The sequence below is a fragment of the Vidua chalybeata genome, chromosome 3 (genome assembly GCF_026979565.1).
Source record: "Vidua chalybeata isolate OUT-0048 chromosome 3, bVidCha1 merged haplotype, whole genome shotgun sequence".
NCBI lineage: Eukaryota > Metazoa > Chordata > Aves > Passeriformes > Viduidae > Vidua > Vidua chalybeata.
The window spans coordinates 59960530-59984201 of NC_071532.1; the positions used below are offsets into that span (position 1 = coordinate 59960530).

General features: G+C 38.0%; 1 protein-coding gene across 1 annotated transcript in view; it reads right to left on the bottom strand.

Annotated features, from left to right (window-relative positions):
• LAMA2 (laminin subunit alpha 2) overlaps positions 1 to 14676 on the bottom strand; it is a 336606-nt gene extending 321930 nt beyond the window's left edge. Inside the window, exon 1 of the mRNA XM_053937517.1 lies at positions 14586 to 14676. Within this exon, the coding sequence (XP_053793492.1) occupies positions 14586 to 14676 (91 nt within the window). The remainder of the gene's footprint in view (positions 1 to 14585) is intronic.
• Positions 14677 to 23672: the final 8996 nt, after the last annotated feature.

Here is a 23672-nt window from a genome sequence, read left to right on the forward strand (position 1 = left end):
ATTTCAACTAAATTTTTTAAAAGCTTACTTTGAGGATGCCAAATCATGATAATTGCATCACTATGATGAAAAGTTTTACAGCCACTGAAGAAACATGAAAGCAGTTGGTTACCCTGAAGATGCTGCTTTGAATAAAAGTATTTCTGCACATAAATGTAGCATAATATAAAAAGTAACTGCACTTGAACTAAACAGTCATGTAAACAGCAATTGCTTACCATTTGGAAGCAAGTCTACACACAAAACTGAATATAATAATGTTTTCCCTTTTGTGATAGGGAACAGTTAATCACAGATTACAGGACAAATAGGAGGAATTGAGAGCATCCATTTATAACAGAGGTTGATTTTGGATCCAAGCTTGTTTTATCTGGCATATCAGCAATACTACAGGAAACCACACTCAGATTAGAATGCATAAGGTTGAAAGATTCACAACGTTATCAGATTTCCCATGCAGTATGTTGTTGCTCTGGGCAGCATTCTAAGACTGGTAACAAAAGCCAGATGCAAATCTAGGGCATTATTTTTTAACCTTTATTTAAATTTAAAACTTCCTATTTATGTTGTTCAAATATCCAGTTTACAAGAGTTTGTTATCAAAGGCAAAAACATAGGCTGTGACCTGATTTAGAAGGCTACTAAACTTCTGCGTCCTTCATGCATTACTTGTCCTTCTGGGGCCCAACTCTGCAAACACTAAGCATTCCTCTAAAACAATAACTGGATAATTTTCAAAAATCCCATACTGAGCATGTAGAACAAGAACATTGAAAGTGTACCACTCTTAAATAAAGGACAGTATCTCTATTTACACAACTTTTTCTAGGGCCTGCTTCACCATTCTCTCCACACCACTGAGAATCACCTTAACACAAATACCACATTTTAAACCCACAGATTCACCATGTTGCTATTTTTCTAGTCAGCTGATACATGTGGGGCTAATCATCCATATTCACTAGGACTAGAGTAACAGAATATGTGTGAAATATATATATATATGTGTGTGTGCATCATGGCATGCATTGCTTAAAAAGCATCAGCCAGGAGAGTTTCCGGGAACACTGTGCTTGAATACTCCTATCTGGGAAGGAAACCTGACCCCATATTCTCTCAAGCAGATTAATTACAGATTTTAAGGAAAACAACAATCCCTCATCACACATTTCAAATAACTGAATGCAACAATATCCTGACAAGAGAGTCTCTTGCTTTGCAACAACATATTTCCAAGAGAAGAATTATTACTGTTTCCAGGCCCATTAAAACAATCCTCTTGAGCCTTTTTTATGAGGCTGAAGACTGACGCACAAATAAATTATTCAAGGTATGTTCACCTCATCTTTCCCTTTCAGGTCTTGTACCACAGTAAGCTGCCAGATCCAAGGATAAGTTTGTGGGCAGAGGACATGAACGTGTTATATTTAATAATATTACTAGAATACTAAAATTAATTCAGTATTCCATTATACATCCACTATACCAAAAGCACAATGCACTTATCTAAAGAGCAGTTTACAGACCTCATTTATGAATGTGGAAAGAACGGCTTAGCTCACCTTCCAAGTGCACATCTATTCTAGACAGATACAAAAATTTCGATTTAATGGAAGTTATGCAGAAACATTCAAGAGAAAGGGGATGTAGTATAACATATATTTGAACACAAAAAGGCTTCTTCCAAGGGTGGGAAATATGATCTGTTTCAAGTCAAGGATGTTCTTAAGAACACTATTTTAAAAAGCAAAGTGCCTCAGAATAGCTACAATCTCCTTACTTGTTTCTCCTTACAGTCCCTATTGCTATAGCTCGGTCATGTCTAAGGGCCATCTGTCAGCTTTAAACTACATGCTCTTTGTCTCAGTCCTACACCCATAGTCTAGTATCAAAACTACAGATTTACCCAAAACTGTTGCCAAATTCTGAAAGCCCTAGATAATTAATTTGGTTGGAATTTTAATGCATCTCGGCAACATGCAGTAATTCTAACCATTATATATGTTGCATCTTAGGTAGAACAACATACATTGTGATGAAGCTTAAGTTCTGTGATGAAGCTTAAGTTCTCTGATGAATAGTATAGCATACCAGGGACAAAAATTCAGTTAAGATTTTAGTAAGAGAGAGCATCCATTAACTAGAGATAAAATAGGTAAAATGTCAGGGGTTTTTAAAAAGAACGCTGCAAAGATACTCAGGAAGAAAGTAGCTTGTGTGTGCTTGCCAATTTAAAAACAAGTAAATAAATGTAAAGCAAATACACTAATTCACTTTCATGCTAATTATATTACCTAGTGGAAACTAAGGATGAGAAGCATCACATCTTAAAATCTCTTTAGGCCCAATAACACTAAATACACTCTTATGCATTAAATCCACCTTAAAATCTAATAAGGTGTCAGATACAATTAGCTCTGCTAATAAAAATTAATCTGAATTCTTTTAGAATAAGCCTCTAAAACCTTGAGCTTACTTCTTAAGACACTTTATCCAATAAAGGCTGAATCCTTTGCTGAAGTTTCTCAGCACTGGTAAAAATTACAAGAATTATTTGTACATAAAGAATTATATTACTGTTTGGCATTACTCCTCGTCAGGTTTTTCATAAAACACAGATATACTCATAAGTGCATATGTAGGAGTGATTAATATTTATGAAACAAAACAGTGGGATTCCAGAAGTACCATATGATGACATGTCAATATTTTGATCCTCACAGACTTAGAACAGCTGTTTCTTCAGCCCAGCTGATACAGTGATACAGTGAAAACATCTCAAATTCAACACAGATAAGTTTAATTCCTAACAAAAGAGACTACTATGGATCTGTATATGTAATTTTAAAGAACATACCATTTCTAGGATTAGTTTAGCTTAAATTTTTAGTTTACTGTTAAGATATTGCTAGTCAAAGGAGCTGATACAAAGACAGAAACACAGCCTCATTTAAACAGGAAACAACACTAAATGTTTCTTAATAGCTCTGTGTAGCCACTCATTCCCTAGTTTTCAACTGCAGCTAATGCTTCAGTTTAACAATACATTCTGACACCCCTGGGACCCTCCGGCCCCTCTTGTTCTTCCAGACATTGTAGAAATGTTTGCACACAAATACGTTCAGCAGAACAGTAAGACAGAACAAAATGTTACGTTCTCTGTTGTGTACTTCTTCCATAATGACTTGGAGTTGAATTCTTGCCACGAGGAAGCCAGTAAGAATTTCACTGGAATTTCAAACAAACCAAACTTTCCTCTAAAATGAGTACATATCACACAATTTTACTTAGATTATTTCAACTAGCAGCCATAAAGGAAAAACAGGTAGTGATTGAGAGAAAATTGTTTCATTGGACTCTCTGTGGATTTGGTTTAACAGGGAATATGTAAGTTCAGTTTCACTTCCAGAAAATAATTGTAGAGGAACTGTCATACTGTAGATAGATCTTACATTTTTAAACTAATTCCAGAAGCAATTTAAAGGTCTGCTATGCAGAGTATAATGGCTTTTTAATACTAAATTTAATAATTATTTGAGTTTATTAAACTGATTGAAGAAACTAATTTCATCTCATTCTACATTGTCATAATAATGCTGACTCACTTCGAAACCAAATGATGTATTACAAAGATACTTAGGTCAATTAATGGATTCATTCATCAATGGATTTTCAGATAATTGGATATATTTATTTTCATACCTTTCACCTGAATTTCCTTTTAATTCCCAGAAACCACTCTACACTACGGGACAAGAGTAGCTTAAAAGAGTGCTCACCTTTTGTGGACCATGCGTGAAGTCATGCACCTGAGCAGCGTAAAGGTTCCTACAGGCACATTTTACCCTGGGAGTCTGTAAAGTTATCTTAGGCACACACTGCTCAGCCACTCAGCTTCTTTGGCACAAAACTGATAGAGCCCATGCAAGAGTTACGGGGAAGAAAACTCTCTATTGTCAAAACCGCAACATTAGTGCTGTTCAGCCTAGAGCAGCGAAGCTTGTGTGAAGACCTCATAGAAACCTTCCAGGATCTGAAAGAGACGTACAGGGAAGCCAGGGATGGAAGGAGTAATGGGTTCAAACAAAGAGGAGAAATTTGGTTTAGATGAACTTCTTTACTGTGAGGATGGTGAGGCACTGGAACAGGTTGTCCAGAGAAGTTGTAGATGCACCATATCCCTGTCAGTATTCAAATCCAGTCTGGATGGGGCTTTGAGTAACCTGGTCCAGTATCCCTGCCCCTGGCAGAGGTGTTGGAACAAGATGATCTTAAAAGTCCCTTCCAATCCAAGTCATTCTGTGATTGTTACAGCAGAGGAAGGAAGGCAGTAGTTGAAGGTCATATTAGGTATGTTACAGCAGAAGTTCCCAACAACTCATACAAACTTATATTTACATAAACTATGAATCTATTTAAGCCTTACTTTTCCTAACTTATTGTCACTGCCTATTCAGTGACACTTTCTGTGCTGCGCTTCTTATGTTTCCAGGCATAAGTCTTTCTGTGAACATTTCTACAAATAAAATTAAGGAAAAGTGAGACTGAGAATTTCTTGCATGAGAAATGTGAAACAGGTTTGTTTTACAAATACACGTAAGTGAGGTGGATGATTAAAGCACAGTCTATGCTTGAGCCACAAACCATTTTTGAAGCAGAATGCCTACAAATTATTCCATCTTCCACAGGGATGGTGAGATACACATGAAAATTGATGGTCTATAAATGATTGTGTGTAGAACTGGAATTTTTGATCAGTCATAAAACCTTAGATCAGGCAGAACACTTGCTACTTACTGGATCTTTAACAACTGAGTTGCAAGAAACTAGCTGAACCCTGTTTAGCTGAATGATGCATTTTCTCATGTTAAGTGAAGAAGAGCAGACCAGTATAACAATTACAAAAAATTATTGAATAGCTTCCAATGTAACTAATGTTCACATCTATCAATTCAATTTAAGACTAATTCCATCCTAGACAGGCATACAGCTTGTCAAAACCTTTATGAATTTTTCCATAAACTGAATTCTTTCCTTTTTCTCTGTGAAATCATAGTTTGTGATACTCAGACATATTCTTAACTGCTCTTCTGAAAACCCAGGTCTACTATTATAGCCCTTATTAATATGTCTAATTCACATTCCTTGACAGTTTTTTTCACCATATAATATAAAAAACCCACTCTGGATATTGCCAACACAACACATTTATCCATGTCTTTACTAATTCTATACTTTAATATGTGTGCAAATGTGTTCAGTTCTAACTCTACAGTTACAAGTTTACCATGGGAGGCCTTTTTAAATATGAGCATCATATTTGCTGCCTTCGATTTCTCCTCTAATGAGGCTGTTCATATAACCTGTTCAACAATCAGTTGTAAAATGCCATTACTTTATCAGCATTTTCACACGAAATTCTTTACAACCTTCCGTAAGCCTTGAATTCAAATACCTATTTCTCCTAGAGCTGTTGAGCTGAAAGCACTCCTCAGCTTTAATTTGTATCAAAGTTGATTTCACAAACATCTTCATGCTAACAAGAAATTCTATACCCAGAGTTGATAACTTCAAAAATCAGCTTTTCTATCCTCCTGTACCTGCTGTTTAATCAAAACCCCAAGGATATTATCTGTCTATGTTTTCTATAATGCTAAACACAAATTACTGTGTTCAGAAATTACTGTGTACCTTTCATTGGTTTGCTCATCACCACAATTTTTCTCATTGACTATTTTATACATGTTATCCAGCACCCCATGACCTCTGCCTACATGGCACTTCTATCTTAGTCCCAAAAAGCCTGGAATATAAAGACAAGGTTTCATGTCAGTAAAGGTTAATTCCTGAAGCAAAAAACTTCATTTCTTAGCAGTTATCTCACAGAATATCTACTTAGTTATTATTTTTCTTCTTACAGACATGCATAAATAGTCTTGCCTCCCAAATTTTACCCTCAAGAAATACATTGTGTTCCTCAATGTTTTTTAAAATGAGCACTGACAAGCTATGTATGTTTCTGTAATCTCACATGTATCTGTAAATTATGTGTTCAAATGAAAAGTCACAAATTACTACAATAAAGCCCAGATTTTATAGATAATGAAAAACAGAAACACTGTGCAAAAACTATACACACGGTTTTGCACTCTGTCCAAAGTAACATACTAAACCAAGCACTGATCTCTTACTTGCGGCACACATGCAATATTTTTATTTTGAGTGTCATTATGGGACTTAATTGAGGTGCAAGCCAAAAGCAGACCAGCAGAACAAGTAGCTACATAAAAAACCTCTTTATAAGAGAAGTTTTAAATAGATCTTTTGGGGCAAATATATACTGTGAGTGGAAGCAAAGTACTGTACAAACAGCCTTCAGACATGTGAGTATCATGAAGAACCCAGACATTAGAACGAGGTGCATACATTGATTCCTTTAGATATTATTCTCCAAGAAATACGTCCAAATTTGAAATCATGAGTGTACTAACCCAGACCAAAGGACAAGTCTTATCCTCAATGAATAGACAAATGACTCAGTTTAACATCTTGAGTTCCACTTTATTCTTGTGAGACAGTGCCTCATTTCACCAAGAACTGACTCAAGCTCGTGATGCATACGATGATGATTATTGTTATTGTTGCTTTTCCCATCATTTTTATATGCCACAAAAGTTCTTTCACTAATTAAACTGTGAGCTTCAAAGTCACTTTTAAATAACTCCTACCAATATGGCAGGCAGATTCAGTACTTTTTTTCCTCTAGTTAGCAAGCTATGAAGTTGATACAAGCATTTAACTATTAATTTTTCTGGCAAATGACTGTCTTACTCTCTATGTCAAAGCTCCAGTGGGGAGAAGAAGTTGAAGCTGCATGCATAATCAATGATTATAGGGCATGCATGTAAAGGCTTCCCACTTACTCTGAATTTAGAAAATATTTCTCATATTTACTACAATAAGCATACCAAAAGTGACACTTACAAACTCTAATTCCACACAACGCACAACCTTAATACAATGGAACTAATTTAGAAGGCTGTATCCAGCTGTAGAAAGACATTGTGCTTAAGAGAATAACTCAGTGAGCATATTACAAATATATTTTTCAATTAAATGTGTGGGTGTTTTTCCCATGGTAAAGAAAACTTTTTTGTATGAGGGCTCAATCATCTTGAAGAAGAAATGATTAATATAAAATAATCTCGAATTGTACCAAAATAAAAAATCAGTGAGAAATGTACTCTGGTTTATACCATGAACTACATGTTCCCACATCCTATATTCACAATTGGGGTGTTGCCACAATTGTCATAAAAGTTGACTAAAAAAGTGATCCACAGGAATGAAATAGTATCAATATTAGTTTTTTTTCTGGTGATATTAACTAATTTAGCAGTGTCAATGATGGCTTAGAGTTAAACCTAAGAAATGTACTTGTGGTGGTCTGCAATCTTTTTGTTGACATGACAAAAATGTATGCATAATTCACACGGTCAAATTAGATGTGCAAGCGCACCACATCCCAGTCACCAGCTCTGCAATTTGCACAGATATACTTGTTCCATTCCTGGTAGTTCCACATACCAAATTCAAAAGCCCTGTATTTTTTGCCATGTCACTTCAAACTCTTTGAAAGGCATGGATTTCTTGCTCCGTAGAGCTTTGTGGCTTTCAGGGGAATCCAGACTACTCATATTATCACCATTGCAGAAGTGCTCATAAAATGCACAAAATAGTTATCACTGCCACACAGTATTTTATCACACATATTTAGAAACATAGTGATATGTAAAAATAATGCTATTTGTTCCTTCTCCCAGTCTAAAGGTTATTCAGCAACAAATGTATAGCAATAGTTCTGCATTTCCAGGGCCGGATAAACGCCAGGAAAGTTAATATATAATGCAATTCTTTACAGTTGCAATTACCCAGACATTTCTGTGGAACAGGATTACAAGCTGTTGACCAGTTACCATAAAGAGAGTAATAAATTGCCACATTCAGCATCTCCCATCAAAACCTAAAGGTAGCCTGAGTGAAAGTGGCATAAAAAATTCTCAGGGTTCATCTGAGAAGCAGTTATGTATGCACAAAACCAAACTAAATCCTAAATCATCTCTCACTATCACTGGAAATGTGCAGAAAAACAGAGGTTCTGATTTCTTTTTCTTGCACCTCCAAACTCCTGATTGCCAATCCCCAGCATCGCTCCATTTTCCTGTAGCAGTGGAAAATACATTGCAGTATGTTTAGAGGCATTCTTCTAATTCTTTCTAATTGACCTTGAAGAACACCCCCACTTATTGGGTTAGGTGAATAATGAGAAGATATAGTAATGTGCCATTAAAAACAATTGATATAGCTATAAAAATAAATTTTATATAATATTTTGTTCACTTTTAAGCAACTTTCTATTTTATTACATCTTTAAGTCCATGAATCATGACAGTAGTACATACACGTCAGTTGAGACAGAACAAGGCATTGTAATGGTATTTGGATAATCCACTCTGCAGGAATGTTCATTATTCTTCCTGAGCTTTCACAAGAGTTCCCTGGCATAATGCTGCTACAGCTGCTTTACAGTCTAATGTTATTACAAGGTCTGATTCAAAGCTAATGTCTGCTAGAGGAATCTGGCAGGGTGCAAGAGTCCTATGAAAATCCTTGTGACGCTAAGGTGTAACTAATGGAGACTGAACTGCTGAAAAAAAAAGTGAGCAGTAACAGTTACTTGTTTTGAGTGTTGCAAGAATCCTGAGAGATCTTTGTTATTTGTCAGTACAAAAATCACACAAATCCAAGTTATTTTTTTCTGGAAATCTCATCATTTTTCTAATAAAAATAAACTATTAAAAAGTCTAATCTCAACCTTACCCACAGTACAGAAGTGGTGCAAAATACCATTTTCTTCATAATCTCTCTTATCTACATGTTTTGGATTGAAGAAAACATGAAGACTGCAGAAAAACAGAAACTAGGAATTGGCTATCAACTACAGTAGCTGGTAAAAGAGAATAAATAACATGCAGTCATCAGCAAGAGCCAGCTCATGAAATAGCTTTATTGGCAAACACAAGGAATTCCCTTTGCTATTTTAAACACATGGATCAAATCAATATAAAGTTTTGGTCTCTATTTTACGGACAAGCTTGCAAGCAAGATTTGGTCTATAAGATTGCTAGTGTGGCCTGAGTTGCTACTGTGTAACATATGAGCTCACATATTCTAAACAGAACTCTTGGTTCGGAGAAAAACATCCAGTAACTAAGGAATTATTATCTATGAAAAAAGTTGGGAAAGAAAAGGAGATCATTAGGTATGCACATGGATTCACATTTGCATTTATTTTTATCCACAAGGCATCACCACCATTCCTGACCTGTAAATATGAGTAGTCTGGACTTCAGTGGGGGAGAAAGAAACTAAAAACAAAAAGAAAAGAAAAGAAAAATCCACCCTGCACCAGGAATTCATGCTGCCTCTTATTCCAAAGTACTATAACCTCAAAAAACTGTCAGTCCAAGTAGCTGGATAAGAAATTAGAACATGTGTGGGTGGATTCCTTCCTCCAGCCTGAATTAATTAAAAATGATTGTTTACTGTATTATTTTAAAGCAGATTTTTGGAACAGGTTAAAGAACCACTGTTCTGACTTTAGCATTTCAAGCCTAATAAGAATGACTCATGTAAAGAACTCAGAGGAAAAATTAATAATAAGGAGGTTAAATATAAAGTTTCATCCACATAAAGTACCATCTTACGTTCTTATTTGTTGCTTGGAGAAATTCACACATTCTTGTACAAGACCTACCTCATTCATTTTGCCTGTGGTTATTTCTAGTTAAAGCATGTACACAAAAAACTTATGTCTCCAGTCAGTCTGGGCAATTCTACGTATTTCTAACACCTTAGGCTGGCCCTTTACTATTTCTCACATTCTAAACCTTAAACACATACTAATTCCCTCTGCTTTCAATTTCTCAGCCACTTATTAAACTGTAAGAAAGTAATAAGGACAACAGTTTTGAAGTAAAAAATTAAAAGCAATCACAAATTGAGATTGTGATTGAGATTGTATATTTGAGAGCAGCATTTTGGGGCTGGTTAATCCCTACTGATCAGACAGCAGTAAATACTGCCAAAAGTTGCTAGAACTGATTATGATCTTGTACATATGCATTTAAATAAACAATTATAAAAAAGGAAAAGAAATCATAATTTCCAGATCACCAAAAAATTTATCTGCCAAAACATTAAACAGCATACAGACTGACTGTGAAAAGGGATCATACACAATGCACTATACTGCAGTACACCTTCAGTGAACAATGTTTGTTACTTGTTATAAAATCCCAAAGCTGCATTAAGTAAGTCCTTTAAAAAAAATACACAGAATTTTACGGATTCTAAGACGCCAGCCCTCCATAATGGATGTATTCTCCTTCATATTTTTGAAGCCAGAGTTCTGCACATATTGACTTACATGGACTGCATGGGTAGGATAATGGCTAAATTCTACCTTTCTTCTTGCAGAAGATAAAGTACTTCTCTTAAATAGCCATTGATTTTCAGTGATCATATCTTATAGATTTTTGCATTGCTTTTATATTTGCTGATATTGGGTAACAGACTCAAAATTTATTTAGGTGAGAAGAACCTGATAAACAATCATCTGAGCTTTGTTTTCTCAGGAAAGTAGAATGCAAGTTTACCAACTAAATCTCTTACAAGCTCTGTTCTCCAAGTACAGTCAGTAGAGTGCTTTGAATGTTTAAATGCCATCTGCCATGATGGAAATGCTCTCCATTACAAGATTAGAGCTGGGTGGTGTTGGTGAGTTTAGAAATTGACCTTACTCCAAAGAAATCCCTATGAAGAAAAAGGAAACTTGACTTCTCCTTTTACAGATTACATAAACAAAGCATCTGGGGTGTTTTTTGTCTCAAGAAAGAGAGAATCTAAGTCTACACACATTCTTCATCCTTAGGATCTGAAATACTAAACTTATGTCCTATTAGCCTTGTCTCTTGACTTTTCAGAGTATAGGATACAATATACACACAGGTTTGTATGTGGGAAAGAATCTTGTAAGTCCTAGTTGCAATGACATAACACACAGAACACAGTTTTGAACTAAACTCTCAGGAAATTTCTTTTAAAAATGTATACTTACAGAGAGACTTAAAAATATTGACCTGCCTGACACCATCCACTGCCTAACAGACGGGCACTAGTCATATCCTGCTGATGTTCACCCCTCATTTCTCTTTTGAGTGAGAAATCTCACCTGACTTTACAAACATCCTATATACATCACCACTTGGAGTCAACTTACACTTCCTTCCACACATGCTAAAAGCACCTGTACTCCATGAATTATCTCCACTCAGCAGCTGACATAAAAGATCAAGTTACTGTGCAGTGTACGTTCCTTAGCCCCGTCCCTTCTATTCACACCTTTCACAGACACATAGCTTCCATTCTCTCTCACAACAGATATTGAGATCCTTTTTAAAAAATGCATGAATTCAAGTTCAAAAGAAATTTTACATTACCTTCTAAATTACTACTATTTTGGTTCTCTTCCATTCCACACTGAATAGGATGAACCAAGGTTCAAGATTCAAAGGAACATTACACAGCACTTCAGTCAGTTTACCTTAACTGCAAGTTAAGCACATCTTTAAGAAACCCTGTTGAAGAATGTACATGCTTTTCTGGTTCTAATTCTTCCATTTTCTGAGAAATTGCACCGGTTTCAGCTTAGGTAGAGTTAATTTTCTTCACAGTGGCTCACATGGGGCTGTGTTTTAGATTTGTGTTGAACACAGCGATGATAATACAGAGATGGTTTTGTTATTGCTTAGCAGGCCTTACACAGAGCCAAGGCTTTTTCTGCTTTTTGTACTGCCATGCTCGTGAGGAGACCGGAGGTGTATAGGAAACTAGGAGGAGACACAGCTGGGACAGATGACCCCAAATAACCAAACGGATATTCCATACCATATGACATCATGCTCAGTATATAAAGTGGGAGGAAGAAGGAGGAAACATGAGATGTTTGGAATGATGCTGTTTGTCTTCCCAAGTAACTGTTATGCACGATAAGGCCCTGCTCTCCTGGGGATGGCTGAACACCTGCCTGCCCATGGGAAGCAGTGAATTAATTTCTTGTTTTGCTTTGTTTGCCTGCAGAGCTTTTACTTGACCTATTAAACTGCCTTTATATCAATCCATGAGTTTTCCAGCTTTTACCAATCTGATTTTCTCCCCAGTCATGCTGGGACTTGAAGGAGTTGAAGGAGTATGGGGCTGTATGGTATTTGGCCAATGGCTGGGATTAAAACCATGACAGAAATTCTGCATGACTATTTAGTGTTCAAACAACAAAAGAACAGATAATATGTGTAGCTAAAAAACAACAATAACAATAACAAAAAACAGCTTGAAATTAACTCCAGGTTTCTGACCACAGTAAGTCTTCTAACAATTTAAAAAGAAAAAAAAATTACCCACAAGAACAGAAACAAAAAAAGAAATACAGACTGTTCCCATCTTTGAGGTGCAAAATGTTCTTGAAATGTTCTGTTCTATAAAACAACATGGGAATTCATTGTGATGTCTCAAATACTGTTTTTCAAAGTGTTGCAGCTCTGTTACATAATTTTGTCCGCAGACATCCAACTGGTGCTAACAATTAGTAAGCATCCAACGTTATGGTTATTACCAAATAACATTTAAATCGAAAAACAAAAGCTGTAAGTCTAAAGATACAAACCATGACTCCAGCAACATTCTTGTACACGTTAAAAATCCCCCAGGACTTCAGTGAAGTCAGACTTTCCTAACTTTTTGCATTACAGAAGAGTTCATTATCTCTTTGTCTGTAGTGGGCAACACAGTGACATCGACATAGTGCTAGCACCTCCTAGCAGCTGCAACAGATCTTAAAAAGATATTTAGAAGACAGTAAATGGCAGGCCAGGACTTGAATTCAATTGTTAAGTTTAGAAGGCCCCATCACTACATTAACATTTAATCAAAAGTCCTAGGATTCTTCATGGAATTACCAGAACTCACTTATAAGTGATGCAGCAGATGAACACCAAAGACACCCACTTCTAATTTAAAAGGGAAATAATTAACATGTCGCTTTACTGTTGAGGTTAAAGGAAACCATGATACTGCATAAACAAAAGGACATTCTCTAAAAGTGTCTCTGTGTATGTGTGTGTATGTGAAAGAGAGAGAGAGAATACTAAAAGAAATGCCACATCAATATTTGCCAAAAAATAATTAGAGGAAAAAAAAAAAAAAAAAAAAGAAGAAAAAATCAGCAAGAAGAAGATGCATTATGCACTGTATTTTAAATGCTTTTAAAATCCCAGTCTTCAATGTTTACCAGTAAGTCATCATCTAAACCCAGTCTAATTCTGGATGAGTTTTAATCTACACAGACTTTTGATCAACTACCATTTATTCTTACACAGCAAAATTCATATTAAGGAGTCAGTGCATCATGTTTTCCAAAGTAAACCCTGAATTGTAAAAATTCCTAATCCATAATGTTCACCCTATTATGCGACATCAAGGTCAAAGGAAAGATAGCTGTTAATCCAGGGGCTTGAATTAATTTTATTTTGACACACCCACAGTATCTTCTAACTGAATTCATTTCAGCGAGGCTAAAAATGTTAAGAGCACAAATGGCACAAATGTAAGCACCAGAAGGAATATTGAGGGCTGAAGAATGGTTTTAAGGATTTCCTATGAGAGCTGAGAAACTGACTAAAGTTTATTTCTCCCATAACTGTACAACACCCTTTTTGATCTTTCCACTGAACACTAACTGAAAAAGCAAACAAAAAAAGTCCCCTTGTATTGTCAACACACCTAAACACTGTATAATGCATGATAATGGTATGTCTAAGACATTTACTACCCATGCAGGATACAATTGATTCCATTCCCATTCCCGTCGTGGTTCGTTTTTAACAGAAAAGCTTTGTGACGGGCTAAGTGCATCAAATTGCCACATGAACTAAAAGCAGTACAGGCAGCCCACACGTGTTTCAACACAGCTTATCAAGCTTCCCCTGACACAGAGATGCCAGCAGACGGGCACATCCCGGCTGGAGAAGGGATGCCAGCAGATCAGCCCGTAACGCCGTGTGACGCTTCGGGGACGGGGTCACGTCCTCCAGCGGTCCCTCACCTACGTGATTTCCCCCTGCGGGTCCAGCCACCGCGCTGCCCATCTGCGCTGCTCCGAACCGGGTCATTGAGCGCTTGTGTGAAGGACCGGGAATTGCGGCGGGGGGCGGGATGTGCCGGCCCCGCAAGCGCGGCCCCCGCAGCGACCCCTTCTTGGCCCGGCCACCGAGGTACCAGCGGTGGTGCCGCCCGCCGAGTCCCCTCTCTGCAGGCTGGGGGTCACTTGTCACGCCCGGTCCCTGTCCCCTCTCCCTCCCGTCACTACAAGGACTCCCGAGCTGGTGGCGAGGTCGCCTCCCCCTCCGCATACTCCGCGGTCCCGGCCGGCCGGGCGGGCGAGGCGCGGGCTCCCCGCTCCCCTGTACCTCTTTGCGGCGGCGGCGGCGGCGACGGCGACTGGCCCCGGCTGCCGAGCGCCACCAGCAGCAGGAGCAGCGGCAAACTTTCCCGAGCCATGGCTCCCGGGCAACCCACCCGTCCCGCCGCGGGACGGCCAGCCGAGTGAGCCGCAGCCGCCGGGAGAGGAGAGGAGACCCCGGTGCCCCGGGCAGGGAGCAGGAGAGCAGGACACACCCCTGCCCCCCCGCACACACTCCCCGCCCCGCCGCCGGCCCGCGGAGGAGCGAGCGGGGCCGGTGGGCAGCGAGGGCTCGGAGCGCGGCCCGGGAGGAGCCCCCGAGCCCCGCGCGTCGGGAGCGGCCCGGAGGCGCCGGACCGGGGGAGCAGCGCGGCTCCAGGCTCCAGGCTCCAGGCTCCAGGCACCGGGCGGGCACGAGGCGCCGCGCGAGGAGGGCAGCACGTGCCTGCCCGACGGCTGCTCCCCGGAGCCGGGAAGCGTTCTCGCCTGGAAGTGTGCTGGCCATTTAGGTTAGTTAGCCTTTGTCAGCTTATCCGACAGGGAAAAAAAATACCTGCGCTGTGACGGGGGGTGTTAAATAGCTTTCTGAGAAGGCACTTGGGAAACGAAGTTTGCGACGGAGTCAAGCACATTTTTCCTGCCGTGCCCGGGAGTGGTATGTCAGCGCTAGCCAGGTATGACAGGGAAAAAAATCCATATTACCGCATAAAGTAAAAATTAACCTTGCACTAAAATAAAATTTGGATTAAAAACTATTGCATAGTTCTCCTGAAAAAACAACTGCTTTAAAAAAGTCCATAAAAACCAGGTTTTGTCATGGAACAGCGAGGCTCCCAGCCTATGTGTGAGCACACAGAGAAGGGACGTCATGGGCTGTTAGAAAGAGTGAGCTGGGCTCAATTCACAGTGTATTTGTGGCATAAAACTAAGATTGTGCAGGCAGCCCAGTTCTGACTTGGTCATCTTCACAAGTCTTGTACCACTGCACTTCAAATTGAACTTCTCTTGTAATTCACATCAAGATTAAGCAATTCTATGTATTTCCCAACATAAATATTTCAGAATCTATGTGCTCATTGCTGTAGCCAACGGGATAAGGATGCATTTGGTACAGTGTCTATTTCAGCTCTCAAGCCACATCATTTTCCATTGGTAAATTTCCCTGTCATTCCAAACCTAACATTTGAGGAATGCAGAATTTTGCACATAATAGACTGTTGCATCCAGCCACACAGCCAACATGACGGTCCCTGTCATCCCACTCCAAGCACACTCATTCTTTCTCTTCTGATGCACTTAGCCTATCACAAACCTCTCTTCTGAGGTTTCTCCCCAGACAGCCTGAGCTCTGCTGCTGGGAGTCCTGCTACTGGATGCTCATTGCTTCCATGACCTTTGGGAAACTGCTCCTCCAGCACAGGACACAGGACAGCAACAAGAATGCTCTTGTATGGCTCGGCCATTTGTCACTTGAAAGTCAATGGAAAATACTCGAGTCCTCTTGCCAAAAATTATGTATGTGTGGTCTTCTGCACTTCATACTGAGGAAACCCAGGTTCAAGGTTTACCTTGATGATTTTCATCTTGTCAGCTATTTGCTTTGTTGTGGAAGTATAGATAATCAGGGAACTGGGAGGGACAGAGAAGGAGATGGTGTTTACAACTCTATCCACAGTTTTATCACTATCAATATTTATTTACTCTGTAAAGTGTTTCCCTACAAGCAGTAACAGTCACTACTTTCGTCTGGCTGCTTCTCCCTTTGCAATTCCCTTCATGCAAAATTTTTGACTGCTAGGAATTGTGTATATGTGCAAGAGGAATAATCTAGTGAATTAAGTACAACTGATAAACACTCCAACCCAAGTATGTGTCAGTAATTTGGCGTATTTAGTGCCAGTTTCTTACTTAGGGATCTGACTACATCAACATAGGTTTGACACATTTATTAGTTGAATTTGGTCAAGCATAGTGGCAGCTGCTGCATAAAAGCCATACTAGCATGGGTTGCATACTCCCCCAGCTGGAGAAATTCCTTCCAGGGCTCCAAAAGCTGTAAGTGCTGCAGTTGAGTTTCAGGTACTACTCCAGAAGCAGATTGTAGAAACTGTGAAGTAGAGACCTGAAGGGGGGAACCTCTGCTGCTTTGTGTTAAGGTCTCATCAGATTTGATGAAAATATCTCTATGACTTGTGATCTCCATGAATTTGAGATCAAGAGGAGATTCGTTGTAGGCGGGGTCCCTACTTCCCCAAATATCAATACAACAACAGTATTAAATACAACAGATTATTTACCTGAGCTTTTATTTGAATCAGTTTATCCTGTTGTTGAGCCTGTGTAGTCTTTAATGTGAGGATATATTGTGAGAATTCAGCCTTGTTTCAGTTTAGCAGCACTGCTGGCATACCCAGGTAACTCATCACCTGGCAGAGCCAATACTGACTATCTGTGCACCAGAGATACAAACTTCTAATACTTTGGGGACACCAAGAGGCAAGAGATGCCAGGAAGACCTGCTGACTCATTCAATGATTTTTCACATTTGAGCTACATGAAATAATTTCATACCATAAAATGCCAAACTGTATCAAGAAGCAGCAAGAGACGGCTGCTCCAGAAAGAGAAGCTTGTTAGAAGATGAAGTGACACCACTGAGGTAAGCAGGGCAGTGTCCTCCTGCAGTCTCTAAATGCAGAAGGAACAGATCTGGGGGTAATAATAAGGATCAAACAAAATTTCAGGTCTGCAGACAAGTTCATAGGCAGGAGACTTATCTGAGATCAAGTCTGCAAATCGGGGTTAGGATCAGTGAGGTGCAAAGTGATGCACAGGTGTATCTGCAATGTAAAACAGGCTGGTACTGGGGCAAGGGCTAGAACTTAATTGCAGCATCCACTCCTTAAATGCAGGGAGAAACCAACAAAGTTTTTCTAAGCTCTTCCTCCTACATCAAATGTTTCACCACTGCCTGACACAAGGTTACATGGCTGTGCCAGGTCAGAAGTGGCCTTGAGCACAGGCAGACAAACCCATAGGAGTGAGAAGACAAGGCTGCCGAGCCTGTAGCAGAGCCTGTAGCTGCACCCAGGGCCATGACAAGCTAGATAAGAAGTTTTTCAGCTATAGCAGTGGCTAAAGGGGCATTAATGGTAGTCTGTACTGAGGATGGAACTGCTGGGCTGAGAGGAGGATGTGAGTAAAATCAGATAAGGACTCATCTGGGAGCCGATACAACAATATTTTAATGACTTTGCATTAAAGAGAGGGGCTTTTAAATTCATTCTGCTGGTAAAATAGGATTGGGAGGACCAAAGCATATTTTGTAAATTTTTTGCATTTATGTATACAAATATACATTGTGAGTTTATAAAATTTTTATTCTCAATGATTCAAGTATAAAAAAATCAGAAGATCCTAAATGCTATAAGATCCTAAGTCATGCCAATATCAGTGGCAGTCTATCAGTGACAGTTTCTTATGAGAATGATCAATAAAGAATATAACCCCAAACTCCTTGATGGAAGTCAGTGAGTCATAAGGCATTTTTGAGTCACTAGAATGATGCAGCTATGAAATAAGCAAGTAAAGCCTAGGATGCATAAAGCCTAGCATTCACTGGAAAATATTTCCAGTGAAGATATGAAAATTAACACTGCTGCATCCCACCTAGGATATCACAGGGAATTACAATCATGCATGTTCAAGAAGAATTTATTCAGACTTAAACAGAGCAGAGGCCTCTGGGGAAGGGAGAGCTTATCTGAGACAGATTAGAAGGGTTTGATTTGTTTAACCTAGGAAAATAAGATGTGAGACATTTCTAAGTGTAACAGAGATATTAATGGATGCAATTGTCATAAAAGGAAAAGAGCATAAGCAAGATACAGATAGGCTGGAAAATGGAAGATAGTTTCTAATCATAAGGTGTGGAAACAGCTTCTGTTAGGAGAGCAGAGGAGAAAAAATAATCAATTTAAAAGTAGACCTTGGCAGATTTATGAAAGTAATTCCATGACAAACTTGCCTGCAAAAGGCAGGAGGAATGGATTTGATAACCTGCACGATCCTGTCCTGTGTTAAATGGACTGCAATCAAAGGATAAAGAAAATAAACATTAAAAACAAGCTTTGAAGGATTAAGAGAAGATTCAGATACAGCACTTAGAATGAGTTGAAGTATGTGAACCACAAGAATCAAAGAATTAACCCATTTTAGAGGCAAGGTGAGACACAGTCTCTGATTTGGACCCAAGTCAGGAGGAACCAGGATGTCCTCGTGCCAGGTTTGTGATTGCCCAAAGCAGCTGTTAGGGAAGGGGCTGGCAAAAGACAAGTTAAAAGACAGACAAGGTATAAAGAAATGAGATATGTGACTAGGAATCAATATCAAAGTAGAGACCAGAATTAAAGATCAAAGTAGACAAAGGACACATGAAGAAAAGAGCAAATCTAACACTGATAGAAAACTGTTCCTGTGCAGCCTCTGTTGCCAGGGTCACCGAGTATTGTCAGTTTAAAAGCTGATACAGATAGCTGCAGGTCAGAAAGCAATCCTATAAAATTAAGGGGGAAAGAAAGGAAAAATAATCAAAAGAACAGGGGGAGGATAGGATAGGCCTGGGCCTAGGTAATAAAGAGAGGGCAACTATAATTTGGCAAGAAAGACTGTGAAGAGACGATAACAGCAACAGCAGTCCCTGCATTCTGAGGAAGCTAGAGTCAAGAGCAGAGTTGTTACAGTTTGATGAGCTACAAATGGCATCAGGATGGAGCTCATTTCAGAATAGAGCTCATTTTGTTTCAACCCCTCCATTTTGCCTTGCTCACCACCCCTGTAATTAGATTAATTAATACACCCAACCCACTTACTGTCATTACTAATCATTAATTCTTATAAAAGCTAAATGCTCATCTGTTAGTACCTCTGTATTGCTACTTACACATAGGGAACAGAGAAGAGTCGTAGTCTTGCCTGATATTGGATTCTGTGGGCCATTTGAAGTGCCACTTATTTCTGGTCTTGACTTCTAATAACTTCCTTTAGGCCTATGCTGCTATTTTAAGTAGCTTTTGTTTTAATTTTGATCCTGTGAAAATAGAAGAGCAATGTCACTGACATTATGTTAGCTTATGTTTACCTAAGAATATGAAGCAGAAACAAATAGAGTTTCTCAACCCATAATTAATTTTTACCACCAAAGTCTGTATGTACTCTCCATAAATATTATGCCTGATGCAAAGCCTTTTGTAGCTCTATTTTCAGAGAATCAGATAGCTGCTAAAAATGGCTTGCTGATTTTAATAGCTACTCATTACAAAGAAACTAGAACTTAGTCTGAAATGACACATAATTGTTTCAGTTTTAGAATGCATTTTAAAATATTTTCTACCATTCATTTATTTAGGAGGTCTGTTGTATGTGAGAAACTGTCAAAATTGTTAGATCCAATTAATAAGAAAAGTTAACATCTACTAATTTTGCCCTGAAGTATAACTTTACCTCTCATGGAATGGAAATGAAAATTATTTGGCTGAATCACTAGTGTGGGTTTTATGTTTCCCTGCCAGCCATTAATGAATAGTAAAAAATAAAAATTAAAAAATAATAATAAAGCACAAGATTAAACCAATTCTGTAGAATTAGATTGACTTGCCTTCCTAAAAATGGATATTACTGCAAAACATGCAGATAGGGAGAGAAACAGATGGGCGATATCTGACAAATAAAATTTCCAGATACTGCCCCATCTGTTTCCTTCTACACAGTTCAGCTATAAGCTTTTTAGCATTATAGGGTTGCTTAGGTGATATTCCTCTTTGCAATGACATCACACCCAGAGACTAGCAAAAGCAGGTTGGTACAGTAATCTGAGATCAAGGATCAGTTCACTACATGGTTACCATTTTATATCCTTAAAAGTACAGGCATGAGATTTCCTTCTTTCATAGTGGAAAGATTCCATCTTCTAAAAAATTTTTGGTAAACTCTTCAGCTTGTTTTTGAAATTGTTTTGCCATTCCTGTTGATCTGCTGTAGATTTGAAAACCATATTATTTTATCTGGTAAAATCTAAATTTTTGGCTTCTCTGCTTAAGTTTTATTATGTTTTCTTCGTTTCCTAATACTTTGCTAAACAAAGTTTATCATTCCTCTCTGAGACTGATGCCTTAATTTATGAAAGAAAAATGTGTCATCAATATTGCTACATTTTACAAGACCAGAAATCATCATGACCCTAAGGAGATAGCCATACAGGACTGTCCAAAAGTCAACACAATCCCCCACGCCTCCTATACACCTGGGTGGGCCTGGAGACATCTGAAATTATGAGTTTGGAGTGTTGGAATCAATGTAATCAGCTGCAGGGTTATAGTTGCCCACATGATTGCATCTTACTGAGCTGGCTGTACTGTGGTTTGATGAAGAAAAATCTTTGGTATGTTTCTAGACCAAGGCTTTTAGAACTCTGTATCATAAAGTAATTGAAGCTGATGATGGTTGTGTCTTAGAATAGAGAAGCTTGTGACTAACTAGGAAGGAAATTATCAGAAAAGAAAGAAAGGAAAAGGAAGGCAGGCAGAAGGAAGGCAGGAACTCAGGAAGGAAGAAAACATTGGATCTCTTGAACTGCTGTTGAGTTTTTCTCAGCTGATTTACTCCAAAACACAAAACAGAAAGGGCCAAGCAAGAGATCTTCATTAAAGACTTCTTCCATGCAGCTGCTCTGCAAAGTGACAGATGGTTGGTGTATTCTTCCTTATTTTGATAAAAAGTCAATTGGTACACTTTGATCATTAGGAAAACCTGGAGAATTTTGTAAAGGAGCAGTGAAGGTCACACTTTTGTCAGATTACATGTTTGTATACATGATCATAAGTGCACTTCTTCATTGAAGCTGTAGCATAATTTTCCAATCAATAAAGAAGCCTCCAGATCTCATCTGCATCCTTAAAATTGGGTTCTTAGAAGTAGTTGAAGAGTAGATTTTTATGACTCACTTGAGTTTAGGTTTTCTGAAGAAAAAATAGGTGAAAATCTAGAAACTAGAAATATATAAAAGGAAGAATTTTGAATGCAATATCCTCTTTGAGAGAAGAGTATATCATGTGCTATTTAACAAATGCCCTTGTGTACATCTACCAAAACATCTGTCTAAGGGTCAACTTCTGTACTGATAGAATACATTCCCTTTAGTAATATTAAAGTATAAAATTAAGGGATGTTTCTAACGTGTGTGTACATCCTCAGAGAGAAATTGTGGCTTGGTGCCATTAGGAAGTTGCTTCTTCTATGAAATCATATTTTTTGAAAGAATTTTAAATGGCCAGATTAGACAATCATCTTTCATTTAAATAAATATCCAATTGCACAATATTTATTGATAGGCTTGCTGTATTACTGTTGGCTGGACGATTATTTTAGTCAAATAAAATTAGTCTCTGTTATGAACTCCAAAAACTTTTGTTCATGATATATCTGCCATCAGTTAGCCTGCAGAACTATGTACACAATACAAGTACTACACCTGTTCTAGGCATCCAAAATAATACCATTTCTGCACAGAACCTGTAAAACATAGGAAGAAAGATGTATATGGAAAGTAACTGCTAATGAAACAGTTGATCTTGTTCTATATTTATAGACAAGAATCAGAATATTTTTCAGATACCTCTCGTCAAGCTTTAGCTTGACAGCTTGACTACAATAAACAAGATACATCCCTAGATTAATTTTATATGAGGCTGGTAACTTGGTGGTCAGAAGAACAGAAGGCTCTTGTCCTCAGTCCAACATTGTAGACTATTACAACTTGCTCTGAAATCTGCTTCTTCATTACAGAAATAACAAATCTAATTGATTTGCACTTGACCTAGACAATAGAGTTCTGTATATTTATATGAGAAATTATTTTTTGTTGTATTTTCAGGGTATTATCCCAAAGATGTTGAGACAGCGTTACTTGATTTCTCTGCCACGTACAGTTGCTTTGTGGAGAGTTCATTTGCGCATGCAATTGTTTCACTTTTAGGCACTGGCTTTATTGTTTACAAAAAGAAATGAATGGTTTGTTTCTCTGTTTTATTTCTCTATATTTTATTGTGTTTCTCTATAAGAGAAACACAATAAAATATGACCGGTATGCACTGGGCAACTGAGGTACATTTTACTACTCTTTGCTGTTATTTTTTGTTGGATGTAATATACCTTCCTTTAGGAAGATTTTTGATATCATCTCCTGCAGGGAACTCACTGGGAACCAGAAGACGCATGACCTGGATGAATCAACTGTTGAGCTGAGAATTAGCTGGACTGCCAGGTTCAAAATGTCATAATCGATGGCTTGGCAACCAAATGGTATCCAGTAGCAAAATGGACTAAAGGACCTCTAAACATCTGATCCAACCAACATTTCTGCCTGTGATACGTCTATGGCATGTTTGCTGTCGCTCCAAGAATATTATTCACTCCTTCATAAATTGTGAATGATCTTATAAGAAAATCAGTAGATTCTCATAAATTCAAAGAGGTAGAAAAAAAATAGTTTTCCTTGGCTTATTTTAGGTAATGTATTGCAAGCCATTCCCTTTATAGCTAGTTTTTAAACTTGTATTTTATATCTTCTTATCCAATTATTGCAATTACAAGATACTTGTTTTTACAAATGGATAATGAGGTATTTGGCATAAACTGTTTGCTGTGTTTGGAATATTAAACTCAATAAAGTCTTAAAATACATATGAAATTAATATTAAAACCATGCATTATGCTTTAATAACATTAAATATAACATTAAAATAACAATATTGAATGTGTACATATAAATACGTTTCTAAAAGTTGGTATATATGGTTTTAATTTTCTACTGGTATACATATATATACACATACTCGCTGGATATTAAAGACTACTTTTTAATGAAAGGCATCCATTAATCTATGTAAATTAATGATATATATCTCTCACAAACACTCTCCATACTATTAGTTTTTTAGTAATACCATTGTTTTAAATCTACCAAAGGGAAATTTGAAAAAAACCTTGAAGTTGTTTGAAAATTGCTTATAATTTCAGATTTTAGGAAGCTGATAAA